General features: G+C 46.9%; 1 protein-coding gene and 1 pseudogene across 1 annotated transcript in view; one reads left to right on the top strand and one right to left on the bottom strand.

Moving 5' to 3' along the window:
- Positions 1-4487: 4487 nt before the first annotated feature.
- LOC103529446 lies at positions 4488-6829 on the top strand (annotated as a pseudogene).
- The window catches only part of TEDC1 (tubulin epsilon and delta complex 1), a 65609-nt gene continuing 53772 nt past the window's right edge, over positions 6609-18445 (bottom strand). Inside the window, exon 8 of the mRNA XM_030455380.1 lies at positions 6609-7790. Within this exon, the coding sequence (XP_030311240.1) occupies positions 7455-7790 (336 nt within the window). The 3' untranslated portion in view covers positions 6609-7454. The remainder of the gene's footprint in view (positions 7791-18445) is intronic.

The raw sequence follows: 18445 nt of genomic DNA, 5'->3' as shown, positions 1-18445 counted from the left end.
ACGTTAGGAGTGAAGTCCTTAAAACTAAGGAGAAAAGAGTCATTTTAATTTATTTTTTTTTTTTTTTTGTCACCAAAATATTACTTCTTTTGCTTTCTTTTCCTGGAGGAGTTTTCCCAAAGGCTGTGGGGGGGGTTCTGGCAGGGCTGCCAGGGACATCAGCTCTTCCCCATTAATGGGTTCACTTAGGAGCCATCCCCTGCAGTGCCCATTAACACAGCAGAGAGTGCCTGGAGGTGAGAGCTTCACTAATCAAACTTGCTATTAAGATCCTAATCCATTTCATTAGCCCTTTGCATCTGCCAGGGAGATGCTCTGTGCAAGCAGGATGAAGGCTTGGCCTCTGGGAAAAACCATCTTTTCATTAGCCCCCTAATTCCCTTTTTATCCCTTTGGGGTTTCTTTTCCAAAGCCAAAGGGTGCCAGGGATGAGCAGCTCTGGCAGAGATGCTCTGGCTTTTCCCTTCTTATCTGCATCACCCCCCAGAGGCAGAGGCTGGGAGGGATGTGCAGCTATTCCCCCCTCTGCAAAAAGCCCTGAAAAATCAGCCAGCCAATTATTTCATTACCTATTCCTCCACCTTACTTGGGAGATGTCACCTAGAAGACCCCCTATGAAGTATTCTAGAGACTGAAATGATTAAGAACTTCTGAAAAAAAAAATCAGAAATAAATTCCCCATCTGAAATAAATTCTGATTTCTTCCCTCCTTTGATTGGTACCCACCTGAGATGGACTCAAAGGTCAGAGAGAGGCAGGATCAGGAATTAAATCCAGATTTTCCTCCAGGAGATGAGGAACCAGGGAGCTAAACCCACACACTGCAGCCAGGCTGGCACCACTGGATTTTCAGCACAGGTTCTGGATCACCTCCTAAAAACACCTGAACACAACCTGGCTCCACCTGGGAACTGGACACAACTTGGGGGATGTCACCTAGAAGACTCCCTGTGAAATATTTTAGAGACTGAGATGATTAAATCTGGGGAAAAAAAGGGAAATAAATTCCCCATCTGAAATAAATTCTAATTTCTTCCCTCCTTTGATTGGTACCCACCTGAGATGGACTCAAAGGTCAGAGAGAGGCAGGATCAGGAATTAAATCCAGATTGTCCAGGAGATGAGGAACCAGGGAGCTAAACCCACACACTGCAGCCAGGCTGGCACCAATTATTTCCAGCACAGGTTCTGGATCACATCCTAAAAACAACTGAACACAACCTGCAGCCCTGGAACACCTGGGAGGATGTGGACCAGGTAAATGCAGCCCTGGAACACCTGGGGGGACATGGAGCAGGTAAATGCAGCCCTGGAACACCCCATAGCATCCTCCACCAGCCCCACTGGCAGAGCCTCCAGGTCTGCCCAGCTCCACCTTGCTCAAGGATGTGTGGTTCTCCTTGGTTTCCATCCCCAAGCAGCTTCTGAAAGGAAAGGAGACACAGGTGATGCCTGCCTTGCTTTTTCTCCCTAGGGATGCTCTTAAATGGGGAAATGGGGAGAGCCCCTGTCCCCACAGCCAGGAGTGGTGATGGAGGGGACGAGCAGCACATGGAGCATCTCTTACAGCTCTTGGGGGACTCAAGACCCTGTGGATCATTTATCAGCAGCTGTCCCTGCAGCTTAAGCCATGTTTCTTCCTCTGTTCTAACCCACCTGAGGCAATTTCTAAGCAATTGATGCAAGGAAATAATATTTTTAAAAGCATCTTTGACCTCAGAAATTCAATCCCATCTGCTCCCCAAGCACTGCCCAAGGCAGTGCCCAACTGTGCCCAAGTTAAGCAGAGTTAAGAGTGAAGATCTGAGCTGTCACAGCCCCTGGCTTAGCAGTCACAGCTCCCTTTAAACTGGGGATGATGGCACAGGACACTGGGCAGAGCCATTTCTAATGCACCCCAGAAGCTGGGGCTCAGACAGGCACCCCCAGAGCAGGCCAGGGGTTTGTACTACATGGGGCAGGGTGTTTGCAGAGTCCCCAGGGGCTGCAGACACCTCCCTTTGCCTTGTCCCCTGTTTCACAGCAGCTGGAGAACCAAAGGACAGGGACAGGAGTTGGTACTGGTCCAGTTCCCCAGCTGCCTGGGCACAAGGGTCTGGGGGGTCAGAGGAGGAGCAGAGGTATCAGCACACAGCTCCACACAAGCTCTGGGCTCTCAGGAGGCAAAGGGTAAGGGGAAAAGCCCTCAGAGGCTCACTGGAAGGGGTTGGGGGTCAGAAGAGCTCAGCCACCAGTGAATCCCACTGAGCCTGCTCATGGGTTCCCCCCCCAGCTCCCAGCTCATCCTCCTGCAGGAGCTGGTGGAGGAATCCCACAGGGAACCCAAAAGACTTTGTCTAGGGTTGCAAATCACTACTCCCAGCTGCTTTTATTTTTAAACATAGGTTGCAGGCCTTATTTACCAGCAGGGGCAACGCTGCCAGGAGCAGTGACTGCAGATTCCTCCCTTGCCTTTTGCAAAGCAAACCTCCTGTTTTGACTGCAAGCTGATTGATGCTCAGTGATTTGGGGAGGAGTATTTCAAGCTACACAGTGTGAGCCAGAGCTATCAGCCAATTAAGTATTTATGGCCCATTCCATTTGCCGAGCAAGATGTTTGGAAAGCAAGCACCAGTTGCAGCAGAGAACCAGGTTTAACTCTGCTGGCCTACCAGAAAACTGCCCAGAAGTCCTGGAAAAGCTTCTCTTCAATGCTTGAAAGCAATCCACCACCAGAGAGGGTGCTTTACACACTTGTAACTCAGCCTGTCTGCAGCAAAGCTCCCACCAGACCACCAAGCAAAAGGCCATGAGGCCCCAGCCCTGCAAGGGGATTTAGTTGGCTGCCTGGAGAAAGGTTTTGCTGTGAGCTACCCCAGGTGAAACTCTGGGACAGCTCTTGGCTGTCTGACCCATCAGGTGCACCCCATGACCATGTGCATCATCTCTGGTGGGTGCTGGTTTAACCCTGGTTTCCTGCTTTTCCAGCCTCTGAGATGCTTCTCTCTTTAGAAACTAAACCATAGTCCTTTCAGGATGCACTAACAGGGGAAGGGAACTTCTGCTGCAGCCTCTCAAACCAGAAAGCCAAAGAAAACCAAATCCTGCTGCACAGCCCATGTGTTAGGGCAGCATCCCCAGCAGCCTTCTCCCACCCACTTGAATTTAGCAACCAGTTGCACACAAGCTGCTCCTCACTCTCTGACAGTTTCTCCAGCCAACACCCACCCTTTCCTGCTTAACAGCATCAACAATTCCCCAGCAGATTTCTCCTTTCACAAGGAAACCTCCAACCAGCATGATGCTCTTGCAAAGGACAAAGAGCTTGGCAGCTTCTGTCTTGGCTTTCCAGGCTGGAGTGGGTTGTTTACAACACCCTCCTCCAGTTCCTGGGAGGGAATACTTAACATTTCCTGAGCATGCTTCAAGCCCATGGATGAAAGGTACCACTTGAGCCATCTTCTGCCTGCTGCAGCATCAGCCAGAGAGTCACTTGCTTGCTGCCATCCCCCCTCCTGCAGCATCTTCAGCTCCTGCCACAGGGCCAAGCCCTGAGGTCACTGCAGCCCTTCAAACCATTGGGTTACAACATAGAAGCCTAAAAAGAACCAAGAAAACACTTCAAATGCCATTGTAATGGGATGAGGTGACAAAGGTGATGTCCCCTTGGGTGTGAGGGCACTCACCCAGTTCACTCTCCTGTGCTCACTGAGGTTGGTGTCAGTCCAGGGATGATTTTCTTAGGTTTTTAAGTGGTGCCCATCACCCAGAGCTGCAGACACAGCTGATGCCTTGCCAAGCTCCTGAGGAGCAGGATTTCTGGAGTTCAGACACATCAGTAGAAACCAAAACCAGCTCAGTCCCTTTGTGCCCAGCTCCTGTGGAGGAGGTGCTGTGATTTTTTAAGAGGTGGCTGTCACAGCACAAAGCCACCCTCCATCTCTTAGTGCCTGAGAGCACTGAGCCTTTGAAGTTCCTCCTGCTTTCTGCTCTCTCTGCTGGTGCTGAGAGGAAGGGCAGAGGAAAGAGGGGGCTCCAGGTATTGGTTTCAAACCCCACTACTGGCTCAAAAAAACCCCCACTGACCCTCACCAGGAATTGCATCATCTGCTCTGGTTTTAACCTGAAATAAAAGGATATTGGTGCCAGGAAATAAAAGCTCTACTTGCCTGTGTTCTTTGCTTCGGGTGGTCTGAAGAGCACAATGCCAGCACCACGGGTAGAAAAGGGATCTTTAAAAGCCTCTTTTCAGCTCTAGCTCCTCTCCAGGTACTTGCCAGAACCAGCAGCTCCAACCACTGCCAGCTTCCCACATTCACAGCTGTGATTTGTGCCCTGGGCTCAGTGCAGCAATGCCCTGAGGGCACTTCCACACTTAACAGACACATATGGACAATTTCACATTTTTATTTACAATCTTACAGCTTACCAAAGAGAAAAATAACTCCTCAGGGTCAAGCAGGGGGAAAGCTGCTGCCAGTTGTGAGCAGGATCCTTGTGCAAACACGATGCACCCAGTGAGAAGTGCTTGATCCTGGTGCCCATGCCCTTGACCACCACTTTAAGTGGACAGCAGCATAAAATATGTGGAATTCAGCACTAATAAGCCAATTAAATAAACCTGCACTTGAATCCAACTCCTCTTGCCTGCTCTTCTCTGCTGAAAACCCCAGGAGAACAAAGGATCTTTTGAGGGGAATGTTTCAAACCTAAATGTGATGCAGTAGGAAAATTCTGCTGGAGGAGGATATGAAATGCTCAGAGAGAGAGACAGACTGGTGCTGGCACTCTCAGTGGTTCTAGGATATACTGTTTCTTTCCCACTCGTGGATAATTTTCTGGGAAACCTGCCTGAAAAAGTCCTCTTCATGCACTGAATCTCAGCAGCCCTGTAGCAAACACCTTCCTCTAAGTTGCTGCAGCTTCAGACAGTTCACTGCTTGGGTTTGAAAATCAGAGCACTGTGGCTTGGCTTTTTAGGGCCAGGGCAGCCCCCTGGGCTTTTCCTGCTCCAGGACTCTTTGTCAGCCCCAGTGGCAGCTGACAGCAGTCCCTGGTTGTCCCTGAGAGCCTGGGTGACACCTTGTTCCCAAGGGATATTCCATCTGCACAGGGCTGATGGGATGTGGCTGAGAATTCACTTCCCACCAGCCTTCCTCAAGCCTGGTTCTTGAAGAAGCCACTGGGTCAATGCAGAGGAAATGGTGCCTGAAACTTGGACCAGATTAAAATGAGCTTGGAAACTCCTGGCCTGCCAGTTCAGGTGGGTGAAACCAGAGGAAATCAGTCCTCCTTGTGTGGCTCTCCCCTTTGCACTGCCTCTCCCTTCTGCAAAAAAGAAGACATGTGAGGGGTACAGAGAAGCAGGACCTGGAAGCATCTCGAGTTTACAAGCCAGGAATCTTGTTCCACCTGCACTTTGTCTCCCTGCAGAGGAGAAATGCAACGAGACAGAGAATTGACTGCAATGAGACAGAGAAAGGCCCCTGTCACCCCAATCCTTGCCACAACAACGGCAAGTGCCAGCCAGTCCCAAACCAGGGGGACATCTTCACTGATGTGAAGGTACCCGCAGGGTACGATGGGGTGCACTGCCAGAACAGCAAGAATGAGTGCTCCTCCCAGCCTTGCAAAAATGGAGGCACCTGCCTGGACCTGGATGGTGACTACGCCTGCAAGTGTCCTTCTCCTGCAAGTGTCCTTCTCCGTTCTTGGGGAAAACCTGCGACACCAGCTGTGCAGTTCTCCTGGGTATGGAAGGAGGAGCCATCTCTGATGCCCAGCTCTCAGCACCCTGTTTACTATGGCTTCCTCGGCCTCCAGCGCTGGGGACCAGAGCTTGCTCGCCTCAACAACCATGGCATAGTCAATGCCTGAACCTCCAGTGACTATGACAGGACCCCATGGATCCGGGCCAACCTGGTGCAGAAGATGAGGCTGACTGGGATCATCACACAAGGTGCCAGCCGTGTGGGCAAGGCCGAGTATGTCTGTGCCTACAAAGTTGCCTACAGCCTGGATGGGAGGGAGTTCACCTTCTACAAGGACGAGATGCAGGATGCAGACAAGGTTTTCCAGGGGAACGTGGACAATGGCAGCATGCAGACCAACATGTTCAACCCTCCCATCACTGCCCAGTTCATCCGCATCTACCCCGTGATGGCTGCCACGGCTGCACCTTGCGCTTCGAGCTCATCGGCTGTGAGATGAACGGTTGCTCAGAGCCAGATTACTTGGTCCAGATTAAAATGAGCTTGGAAACTCCTGGCCTGCCAGTTCAGGTGGGTGAAACCAGAGGAAATCAGCCCTCCTTGTGTGGCTCTCCCCTTTGCACTGCCTCTCCCTTCTGCAAAAAGAAGACATGTGAGGGGTACAGAGAAGCAGGACCTGGAAGCATCTCGAGTTTACAAACCAGGAGTCTTGTTCCACCTGCACTTTGTCTCCCTGCAGAGGAGAAATGCCTGGAAAAAGGTGTCCTTAAAGGTTGGTCCTTACCTTTGGCTGCTCAGTGACCCCAGGGGGGGTGGTAATCAGCAACACCATCAAGTGAGACAGCAGAAAGGAATCCAGCTAGAGGAAAGCCCATTTTGCTTACAGCAATTCACAAATGAAAAGCAAACTGTTTTGTGGTTTTTTTTAAATATATTTATTCCTGAAAGTGTACAACTAGAATACAAAAATACTCCTCAGTGAAAGCAAAACAGATTAAGGGAAAGAGAAGAATGCCAAGTGAAAGATATTTGCATGTTCTAGGGAAAAAGCCTCCAGAGACAGAGCTTGGAGATTCTGCCAGCTTAGAAGTTAAGGTCATATTTCTGTTTTACAGAATTTTCCTACAGCAGTTTCATAAGTTACCTCATTGACTTATAAATTGGTGGAATGGGTTTCTAGTTTGCTCTTTCTGAGAGCCCAATTACTTCAAGTGCATCACATCAGTAAATTAGATCAGTCTGCTGCTTTATTTATTATTAGGTATTTGGTTTTCCTTATGGTGAGTGCATTATAGCTGCCACAAATATGCAAACCAGATGAATTAAAGCAGCACACTTGAACATTTCCAGGCTCCCCAAGCCTTGGTACTTTGCATGTTCTCCACGACCTGGATTTTTTTGACTAATGAACTCTTCCATTTGCTGGAAAATATTGAATGCAATTAGTACTTCAGTGCAGAGCCTCAATGTATGCCCTGCCTCACAGCTGAGTGCTGTAAAAGAGCCCAGTGCTTGGCAGAAAAACCTAGAAACCTGAAAGATGAAAAGGAGATTCATGCACACTCCCAACAAGGAGTGCTAGAGAATTTTAATTGGGAAGTTTAGCACTAGAAGGGTTGGGATCCCAATGCAAGTCACAAAGCTGTTAACAAGATTCCCAAAAATTAATTATCACATTTAGTTCCTCACCTCTCATTCCCCCATGCCAAGCTTCCTGAGGTGTTCTGCTCAAGTCTTTGCTCTACTCAGTCCAGTTTTCTCTCTTCAAGGGGAGATACAAATCACTCCATCCAACCCTTCTGCTATTTCCTCCAGCCTCTGCCTGCACTCCTCCTGCAGCTTCTCCAGCTCTCTCTTCAGCCTGCCCTGCTTCACCTGCAGCTCCCTGCTCACCTCTGCAGCACTGACACCTGAAACAGCCTCCTTGGGGACACACCTGATGCTGGCAGGATGTCTGCTTCTCAACACCAGTCTGCAGGAGCCATGCATCTGATGGTTTTTTGGAGCACAAAGATCCAGCAGTTTTAGTTCCACTCTTTCCTGGATCTTTCTCGCCGTGTCGGGGAGCAGCTCCTTCTGGAGTTCTTCTCTTCTTTGCACCTGGAGAGAGAAGGAAAAAAGGTGAAGAAAAAAAGAAAAAAAGAACAGTAAATTCCTGTGAAAAAAAAAATAAAAATCCTCCTGCCAGGAAACTACACAAAATGTTATGTTTGGACTAGGATGTACCAAAGACCAGAGAGCTGTGGCAATGAACACTGAGCTAAAATAACATTTGCCTTCTGTCAGGTGGCAGCTCCAGTGACCCCAAAATAATCACTTATTTGCAGATGCACAACCTCCCAGCCCTTCTCTGCTGACTGACACACATGGGCACCTTCCCCCTGTCCAGGGAGTTGGTGTTTTGAGTAAAACAGAGTAAAAAGAGGGCCCCAGCAGAGTGACCTTCCTCACCCTTGTGCTTTAAGCCACCAGGCTGTTAGCAGATTAATTGCCTTGTTTAAGAGTGTTCTTTCCAGTTTGCAAATATTCTCTGTACTTGGCAAAGCTAAAAAAGCAAGAATAACAACTGGAAGCTAGAAATTCCTGAGTTCTCTGTTCTTATGACAGGGTAACAAACAGGAGAAGGAAAATAATGGAGCAGAGACAAAACCAAAATGAGTACCAAGCAGCACTAAAGGCAGGAGAATAAAAATAAAGCTTTCCTTGGGACAGAATCACAGACTGGATGATGAAAACAACTGTATATACTGGGATTTCTGCACAGCATTTGATTTAATGTTCTCTAACAATGTGATCTGAAAAACTTTCAAGATGTTGTTAGTTGTCAGAGGGGAAAAGTGTTTAAGAAAAGGCTCAAAAAGGTGATGCTGCCTCTGCAACCTCCACAAAGCTCAGAGCTTTCCATTGGAACTTGCCTGCAGGTCTGGAGTTGCTGCTTTAATAACATAGGAAAACAGAGAGCAGGATTCAAAGCCAGGTCACCCAGTGACTCCCAGCCCTAACCCAAGCCTTACAGCATGATCCCTCAGGAGCTCCAACTATTCCATTCATGGAGACAGACAGATGAAGTGGTTTAGATCCTAAAAAATAGTGGAAAGGAACGTGGTGAGATCAACTGGATGAAAATCTGAGCCAGACACTCAGCCTCAGAATAAGACATTGTTTCCTACTGTGAGGATAATGAACCATGAAATGCTTCACTGCTGCTCCAGGGATGAAGCCTTTGGCCACAGCTCAGCTGAGGGGAAGCTCAGTGCTAATGACACTCCCCCCTTCCAGCCTTGAAACTCCTTCCCCTTCCCTGGCCACAAGTGAAGCTAAAAAGCTCCTGGGGATTTGAAATCTGCAGATCTGCATTAAGATATTGGGATCTGTTGGCTTGCAGGAGTTCCCTGTGAAGTCAGGGATATTTTGGCATCTCTCTGAAGCACCAGAGATCAGTCAGGGCTGCAAGGGCAAGAGTCCTGTTGAGGCAAACCCCAAAAGCTTTGCTGCTGCCAAGCTACAAATACTCAGGGTCAAACCAGCTGCTGCATCTGGAGGAGAAAAAAAAAAAGCTTTTTTCCATAGCTCAGTAAAGAGAGTTTCACTACTGAAAGAAAATCTGAAGCTTGGGAAATCCAGGGGATCAGATTATGTTCTTGCATGGTCCAAAACACTGGAAGCATGAGGGCTGCAGGCACAGTAAAACTTCCCCCTGGACACCACCAGCTCTATCAGGGCTTCTCTCACTCATCCCAAGTGTTTCAACCAAAATATCTGCATGAGCTTTGCAGCCAAGTGGTTAAATCCTCTCCATAGTCTTCTGGTGAGTTGCTCTCCCCATCCCCCCATCTCTGCTCAAAAAAAGATAAAGAAAAATCAATCAGATCAGCAAGGAGTTAATTTCTCTGATTTTTTTCCTAACACATTAAGGGGTTTATCAATGCAGAACCATCTGTTAAAGGAAACTCTGTTGATTGAGGCATTTCAATAGGAAGTTGAAGCCAAGAGAAGCCTATCTTTGCCCTTGTCCAAAAACCAAGGGTCCTTCCTTATCATAATCCCCAAGGAATCCCAGGACATTCCTTGCTGGTGGCTAAAAAAGTATCTGAGGTCCAATTCTCTAACACTACTTTAGAAAAAACAAAACTGGAAAAATAGAAACTCAGAGTTATCTGCTCTCCTCACTGCCAAGGAATAAATGGGCAATGAATGATGTTTGCACAAAGTGGATTTAAGACTGGAATCCAGGATGAGATAAATTTCCTGTTGCTTACAGAGCACAAAATCACTCAGCAAACAAAGCCTACAAAATGTTACTTATTTTTCACATTAAATTCAGGCAGAATACTGCAACTAGTCCTAGGAAATAGAATTTTCATACTCTCCACCAGCCAAAACTGGAGACTTTTATTATCAACTCTGCAAGGCACACCAGGGAAGGGACTGCTCTATAGTATATATATATATTTATAGTAATCAGGAGTTACTATACTGAAGCAGGAGTAAGGACAAGGACAAAACCTTACCCTGAGGCAGTCAGGGAACAGAAGTATTAACAAATCCTGCCCTATGAGTATCAAAAGGCCACAACACATCATCTTCTGTAAAGAGGACCAACATTTCCTGAGGCAACAGCAGAGAAATTTCACAGGAGGAATTTTCAGAAGAATGAATATAGAATCATAGAATCCTAGAACTGGCTGGGTTGGAAGGGACCTCAGAGCTCATCAAGTCCAACCCTTGATCCACTCCCGCTGCAGTTCCCAGCCCATGGCACTCAGTGCCACATCCAGGCTCTTTGGAAAGATCTCCAGACACGGAGAATCCACTACTTCCCTGGGCAGCCCATTCCAATGCCTGATCACCCTCTCCAGAAAGAAATTCTTTCTCATCTCCAACCTAAACCTCCCCTGGCACAACTTGAGACCCTGCCCTCTTGTCTTGCTGAGAGTTGCCTGGGAAAAGAGCCCAACCCCCCCCTGGCTCCAACCTCCTTTCAGGGAGTTGGAGAGAGTGATGAGGTCTCCCCTGAGCCTCCTCTTCTCCAGCCTCAACACCCCCAGCTCCCTCAGCCTCTCCTCACAGCAATTCTGCTGGATCCCTTCACAGCCTCCTTGCTCTTCTCTGGACCTGCTCCAGCACCTCAATCTCCTTCCTGAGCTGAGGGGCCCAGAACTGGACACAGGACTCAAGCTGTGGCCTCCCCAGGGCTGAGCACAGGGGCAGAATCCCTTCCCTGGACCTGCTGGCCACACTGTTCCTGAGCCAGCCCAGGATGCCATTGGCCTTCTTGGCCACCTGGGCACACTGCTGGCTCCTGTTCAGCTGTTGACTTTCTATCAGCACAATGTGGGGCTGGAAAGCCAACTTGAGTTCTTTTTTTTTGCACTCTTCCTCCTGGTAAGTCTGTCTACAAACACTCCTGTTGCTGGTTGCAGGTTTCAATAGCTAAAAATTACCTTCAAGTAACATTCTTTACATCCTGAACTCTTGTGAAAATCCTCAGTAACCTCCTCCTTATCTGATTCACTGATGCTTTGTGACAGATTGCTGTCCCCCATTAGTCAGCACACAATGAGCATCCCTGGCTGCAAATCAATCTCAGCAGAGCACTTTGTGTTAAACAAACATACTGGAACAGCTCAGGAGCTTCAGCATTTTGTGTCTGCCTCTCTCGATCCCACAGCTCTGCCTTTCAATCTCAATCTGCCAGCTGGAAGTTGAATTCCCACTCAGGTACTGACAACTGCTGCCACGTCCTCTCCAAATAAATACAACAGGATAATCATTGTTTCCACTTCTGCAGGATCAGCCTCATCCCAAAGGGACCCAGTGCATTTTCAGCAAACCATGGCAAATGATCTGGCATCAGCTGGTGGGGAATCAGCAGCCTCCAAGTGACACAGACCCTGCCCTCCAGCAACTCCTGATCCCACAGAACTGAGTCCATGGGAAGTGTGCTGCCCTCCTGCCCATTTTGGGGTCTCTGTACCCCACCAGATTTCCCAATCCCTACACCCCAAGAGGATACTGGGAACACCCCATGGTCTGCAAGTGTTCTCATCATCCCTGTGAGGGATGATGTGTCTGCCCACTGGGTTCCTTTGAGCTCTTCACCTCCTGGGACTCTTTGGGACAGGAGAATGACCAGAGTGCCACAAGTGCTCCTCAATGGTTTCCTTGAAAATAACCAAAAGTTTTCCAAAAAAAGACCACCATGTGTTTGTAAAAGGTATAAAAACCTAAAAGTTAACTAAAATTGTAATAATATTCATGTTCTAAGCCAAGAAGCTGGAGAAGTTGTAGAGGGCAATACTGCATCTTAGGTGACCCAAGTGACCAAAATCCCAAACACGACACAGTGCAAAAGCTTGTGGTGTGCAGACACTGCTGTCAGACCCACAGACAGGAATATCAGAAGGGAAACAAAGCAGAATAAAACAGATCTCTTCAACACCAGCTGGAGAGTGGGCAGAGAAAGCCCTTGGCATGGTGGAACACCCATCAGGTGTGGGAAGGACTTCCCATCTCCTCAGGAGCAGTGCCATCACTGCTGCTGTGTTCCCAAAAGCCTTCAGGCTGAGATCTGATTAAGGAAAATGACCAAAGCAAAATAGGAAAGGATGGGGACAACCCAAAGTTGGAAAAGGGCAGTGGTGTGAGGCACATTCAGCCTGAGCAGGTAGCAGGGCTCAGTCCCCACCATCCTGAATTAATTTATGCACTGATCACAGAATCCTAGAACTGGCTGGGTTGGAAGGGACCTCAGAGCTCATCAAGTCCAACCCTTGATCCACTCCCGCTGCAGTTCCCAGCCCATGGCACTCAGTGCCACATCCAGGCTCTTTGGAAAGATCTCCAGACACGGAGAATCCACTACTTCCCTGGGCAGCCCATTCCAATGCCTGATCACCCTCTCCAGAAAGAAATTCTTTCTCATCTCCAACCTAAACCTCCCCTGGCACAACTTGAGACCCTGCCCTCTTGTCTTGCTGAGAGTTGCCTGGGAAAAGAGCCCAACCCCCCCCTGGCTCCAACCTCCTTTCAGGGAGTTGGAGAGAGTGATGAGGTCTCCCCTGAGCCTCCTCTTCTCCAGCCTCAACACCCCCAGCTCCCTCAGCCTCTCCTCATAGGATCTGTGCTCGAAGGAGAGATTTCAAGCACAGGAGAGATTTCAAGCCTAAAGACACTTAAAGATGTGATTCACTTCCCAGCACTTGCTCAGATCTACTCAAATTTCTTTTCATTTAAGACACTGCTGGGTTTCCTTTTCACCCAGACACCACTCTCAGCTCTTTTTTTTCTGGGAATCTTCCAGTTTGGAAAAAATAAAATAAATTGTAGTAATGAGCTCAGTGGGCAAACCATGAAAAAGGTCACATTTTAAAGCAGCTGCCTCACAGTTTCTTTGCATGTTCCACTGTTGTGACACCAAGAGAGTGATACCCAGACTCACCTCCTCTGCATGTGTGCTCATTTGCCATGTGCACAGTCCCAGGCTATCACTTGCCCATCCTGTGGAGCTCCACTTCTATCCGCTGCTTTAATGACTTGTAGTTCATTAGTAGCTCCTCATTTAGCTCATCTGATCTCTCCTCAAAGAGACCTTCCTAGCCCTTCATAATTACTGCTGTAGTTTCCTCAGCTTCCTCACATTTCCTTGCCCCTTGCTGGTAATGAGCTTCCCAGAGCTTTGTGTATCATTCCAGGTGGCCCAGAAAGATCCCAGAGAGGCTGCTCTGAGTTTTAACAGCTCACAAATTAAAAGTGCAGTAAAAAATGATGCACAAAATGCTTCTTTTTCTGCTAACAAGCAAGCTGGATGTGAATTTGGATGAGAGAATTTTACCAGCATGCAAAACATCCCAGAGAAATGCTAAGAGAGCCAGATAACCACATCACACCATTTAAATCATTTCCAGTAATGACCTTAAAAAGTCCCAGTCTGCCAAATGCTGGCAGTCAACAGTTCAGCTTGTCAAAAGCTCCCAGAGCAACCTGAAAGCCTCAGGAAGCAAATGACCACTCTGCCTCTCAGCTCCACACCTGAAGGAAGCCACTGGCAAGAAATGAAGTTTAAAATGCAGCTCCAAACACTTATTTTGGGGGAAAACATTTCCATTTTGTGATTGTGTCCTTGCCAGCTTCAAGGAGCTGCAAACCAAACTGCCTGAGCTCCTTTTGAAGTGGGTGATAAAGAGCAGAATAATGTCATTATTTTTAAATCACAATGGCTGCAAATTATTCCAGTTTTGCAGCAATGGTTGTAACAACAATATTGTTCAGACACACAAACTGCACAAGCCTGGAAATGGTACATTTGCTGCCTCCAGTCCTATCTGTCCACTCATTCTCTTACAAAGAGGGAGAAGACCCAATTTGCATAGAGTATGAAAGAACAAATTATCCTTTTCTGTACTGCAGCACCTCTCTTTGCTGGAAAGCAGAGTTCTCCTTTGTCCTGTGAGTTACAAGGAACAAAGAGAAATTGGAGATCTTGTCTTTTTTAGGTTGGGGAATGAGAGGAAATAGAAATGGATGCAATATCCAAGCCAGCCAAGCCACACTGCCCTTGCTATCAAGGTTGTTATCACCCAGCACCTTTCATAAACTCATCTGGTTCCTCTGAAAACACCAAGCAGCATTTGCCTTGCAGAATCTTCTCTTCCCAAAGGAAGCTCATTCCTGAGCTTTATTTTCAAGTTATCAGGTCTAAGATGTCCCTCTGTACCTGGTGAGTTTAAAAGGGTGAAGTAAAACATTTCACACCTGGAAATAAATGATTGACAAAGGGACAGAGTGCAGAAATAGAAAAGAGCTGCTGGGTCAGCCTGTGCATTCCCTTGCCAAGCTCCAAATGGCTCCCCAGCATATCCCAATATCCCAAGCCCTGAGAGGTGTTCCCCAGAAGCTTCCCAGAGCTCTCAGGCTCTGTGTATTCCCAGCAGACTCTCATCCAACAGCCAAGCATCAATTATAGATACAGATCTGTAAGTAAAAAAAGGAAAGCAAGCTAAGCAGAGGGATATTGGCATTGCTCAAAGGCTGCTGGCATGGAAGCCATGCAGAAATCCTGACAGCTGAGGGCTGGAAATAAGGGGTTGCAATTTAAGGTTAGTTTAGGAGTTCTCCATTTCCTCCTTGGAATCCTTTCCAGGGGCTGTACCTTGAAAACAGTCTTTAATCAGTCCAAGAAATAATACTAGAAATGATTATTTATGCTGTTTTCTGCTTTACAGTTTATGTCTTGTGTTTCTTCCCCTCCCACCCACACTGGGAAAAACCTTGCAGAACTGCAATCCCAGCTGGCAGGATCTGGGATACAGAAAACTGGGGAGAGAGAGAGAATTGCAGACTGATTTTAAGTTAAAAAAGTCCTCCTTGTCAACACTGAAAAAACCCCAAACCACCAAGTAGAAAACTGAGAGCAAAAGGAAATAATTATCAAAAGTATCAATGATGTAGAAGAGCAAAAGGCAGAGTCCACCCCAACCACAGGGGAAAGGTCTGCAAGTGTTAAATGGAAGTGGAATGCAAGGAAAAGATCCACAGGGATCCCACAGTTCTTACCCACAGCATTTTTGTGCTCCATGGGCTGCCTGTGACAATCTCAACCATCCCTGGAGATGGCAAGAACTGAGAAGTCACCACTGCTGCTCTCCATGTTTGTCCCTGTTTTCTGTACAGCACAGTTATGAATAAGCCCAAGAGTTTTGTGTCCTCCCCTGGCATAAAAATAAAACCTTTTCCACACATCAGTATGGTGCAGGCTTTCCAGTTCTTAACAAATAATAATACACTGAATAATAATAATAATACACTGAATAATAATAATACACTGAATAATAATAGTACACAAATAATAATACACTTAAATAATAATTTGCTTAGGGGACTGGTTTCTTGTAACAAAATATTTGGGGTTTTTTAACAATCATGGTAACTAACATGTATGACACCTTTTTATTCCTTGGCAACACTGAGATGTTCAGCCTCAGAGATGCAGAGCAAAACACCACTTGAAGGGATGCTGTGAATCCACAAGTGATGGAAAAATCAAATCTTGCAGCTCTAATTCTAGGAGAAAATTCTGGAGTGGGGAGACAGGATCATACAGAACCTATGAAGTTCAAATGTTTGATGAAACAGTGGCTTCCAAGCAGAAAATCAGACCCAGAAAAGCATCTAAAGGCATTTGTGTGAAAAACCACAGAAATAATAAAAAACCAAGCAAACAAACCAAAACACCAAACTAAAAGAAACTAAAAAACACACCACAAAAAATCCAACATGAGTTAAAGCAATATCTGCCATCAGCTGTTCTGGGAACACTACAACACTGGTTAAGCAGGTGTTTAACTACAAAGGAAAACCCCACTCTTCATTTCAAATTCCCATCTTCTACTAACTTGCCCAGATGTAATTTCAAACCTCCAAGAGACTTCCAGAGTTAGCTCTGCAGCTCTATAAAACCTGTCCCTTTGAATCAAGTTCTTTGCTGGAAGGTTTTTAATTTTCTGCAGCAATTCCTACACATTGAAGAAGAACAAGTTAAAAAGGCTGGAAACCAACATTTTTTATTTTGATAGCTGGATACTTCCCACACTGCCCTAAATGAGGTTTCTTGCTTCTTATGAGATCCCTCTACCCAAAAAAAGAGACTTGATGGTCCTCAGAAATGGTCCATTTAATAACAATGCTCATTTAAATGCTCTAAAGTAAGAATAAAGTGTTTGATTTGTGGAACATACCCCAAAGCACAGGCTACAGGAGCTCACCTAAAAATTTCTGCCATGTTCTCCCACATTTTGGTAAGCTGCAGAGCCTTTTCTAGAAACATACTTTGGGTTTTTTTTTTAAACACAGGCTCCAGCAGATGAAGAAACTCCCCTAGCACTGTGTTAGCTCAGCAGTGAAATATAATATGGTTAAAAATGTCCCTTTTCTGTGAGTTCTGCCTCAGTGACTGAGTTTTATACCTTAAAAACTCCTAAGAACACGATTCACATAGAACTTTCCCTGGGTGACACTTTTCCCACCTCTAACATAGACAGAAAATGTCAATCAGCTGGAAGGCAGGAGGGCTCTGCAGAGGGACCTGGACAGACTGGAGAGTTGGGCTGATCCCAACGGGATGAGGTTCAACACGGCCAAGTGCCGGGTCCTGCACTTTGGCCACAACAACCCCATGGGGAGCTCCAGGCTGGGCACAGAGTGGCAGAAAGGGACCTGGGAGTCTGGATTGCCAGGAAGCTGAAGAGGAGCCAGCAGTGTGCCCAGGTGGCCAAGAAGGCCAATGGCATCCTGGGCTGTGTCAGGAACAGCGTGGCCAGCAGGTCCAGGGAAGGGATTCTGCCCCTGTGCTCAGCCCTGGGGAGGCCACAGCTTGAGTCCTGTGTCCAGTTCTGGGCCCCTCAGCCCCTCAGGAAGGAGATTGAGGTGCTGGAGCAGGTCCAGAGAAGAGCAAGGAGGCTGTGAAGGGATCCAGCACAAGTCCTGTGAGGAGAGGCTGAGGGAGCTGGGGGTGTTGAGGCTGGAGAAGAGGAGGCTCAGGGGAGACCTCATCACTCTCTCCAACTCCCTGAAAGGAGGTTGGAGCCAGGGGGGGGTTGGGCTCTTTTCCCAGGCAACTCTCAGCAAGACAAGAGGGCAGGGTCTCAAGTTGTGCCAGGGGAGGTTTAGGTTGGAGATGAGAAAGAATTTCTTTCTGGAGAGGGTGATCAGGCATTGGAATGGGCTGCCCAGGGAAGTAGTGGATTCTCCGTGTCTGGAGATCTTTCCAAAGAGCCTGGATGTGGCACTGAGTGCCATGGGCTGGGAACTGCAGCGGGAGTGGATCAAGGGTTGGACTTGATGAGCTCTGAGGTCCCTTCCAACCCAGCCAATTCTGTGATTCTATGATTTTCTTACCCATCCTTTTTTTTCCAATTGTCATCTTGGTGTTAAGTGAGGCCAACACATTTCATTACACTCTGAATTGTCATCTGTAGCTTACCCAGCATTTAATGACCAGCAGCAGATAGCTCATTAACCAACCACTATCCTAACAACTCTTCCATGATCCATTACCAGCACTTTCTGTTTTCAGAAGACCATGAAATGGCAAGATTTGCACACATCCAAACCTGTTGCTGTAGCCACATCACACTGCTCTAAGCTCCATGACTGGTTATTTCTTACTAAACCCAAACCCCAGCAGCAGCAAAAACCTCAAAATAACATCTTTTGGCTTAAAAACTAATATAAAATTACACCCTAATATAATTATTAACTTAGAGCATCCATTATGAGTTCAGCAATGGGAAAAATCTCCAGTTTTTTTTAATTGGGGGTGAATAATGAAAGGAGAAATCCCAAAGTGCTGCTGCAGAGGGTTATTATTTGTACCACACCAACCATGAAGGCATTTTAGAATTTTAGCATTACTGAGCTATAGGATCTGACAGAAGATGTAATTATACAAGCAGCTGCATTCCAAATTTTGCCTGGATTTGCAATTTCCTGCAATTAGAGAGGAATGTATACATCTATCTCCATCTTGGGCATTTTAGCAAGATACTCACTATTCAACTGCTAGCTCCTGGGTGCATCTATTGGCATTCCAAAACAACTCCACAGGGAAGAAATGTACCTATTTTAGCCAGGAATAAAAGGTCACCTCTTAACTGAAGGAAGAGTCCTCTGAGGAGAACCTAAAATTACAGTTTTAACAGCAGGAACACACAGAGCTGAGTCTGAGTTTTATGTTTGGTTTGTTTGGAGGGATTTTT

This window comes from Calypte anna, chromosome 8, assembly GCF_003957555.1.
Source record: "Calypte anna isolate BGI_N300 chromosome 8, bCalAnn1_v1.p, whole genome shotgun sequence".
Lineage (NCBI taxonomy): Eukaryota > Metazoa > Chordata > Aves > Apodiformes > Trochilidae > Calypte > Calypte anna.
Note: the sequence above shows the minus strand (reverse complement) of the source record. Positions and strands in the feature narration are given on the sequence as shown.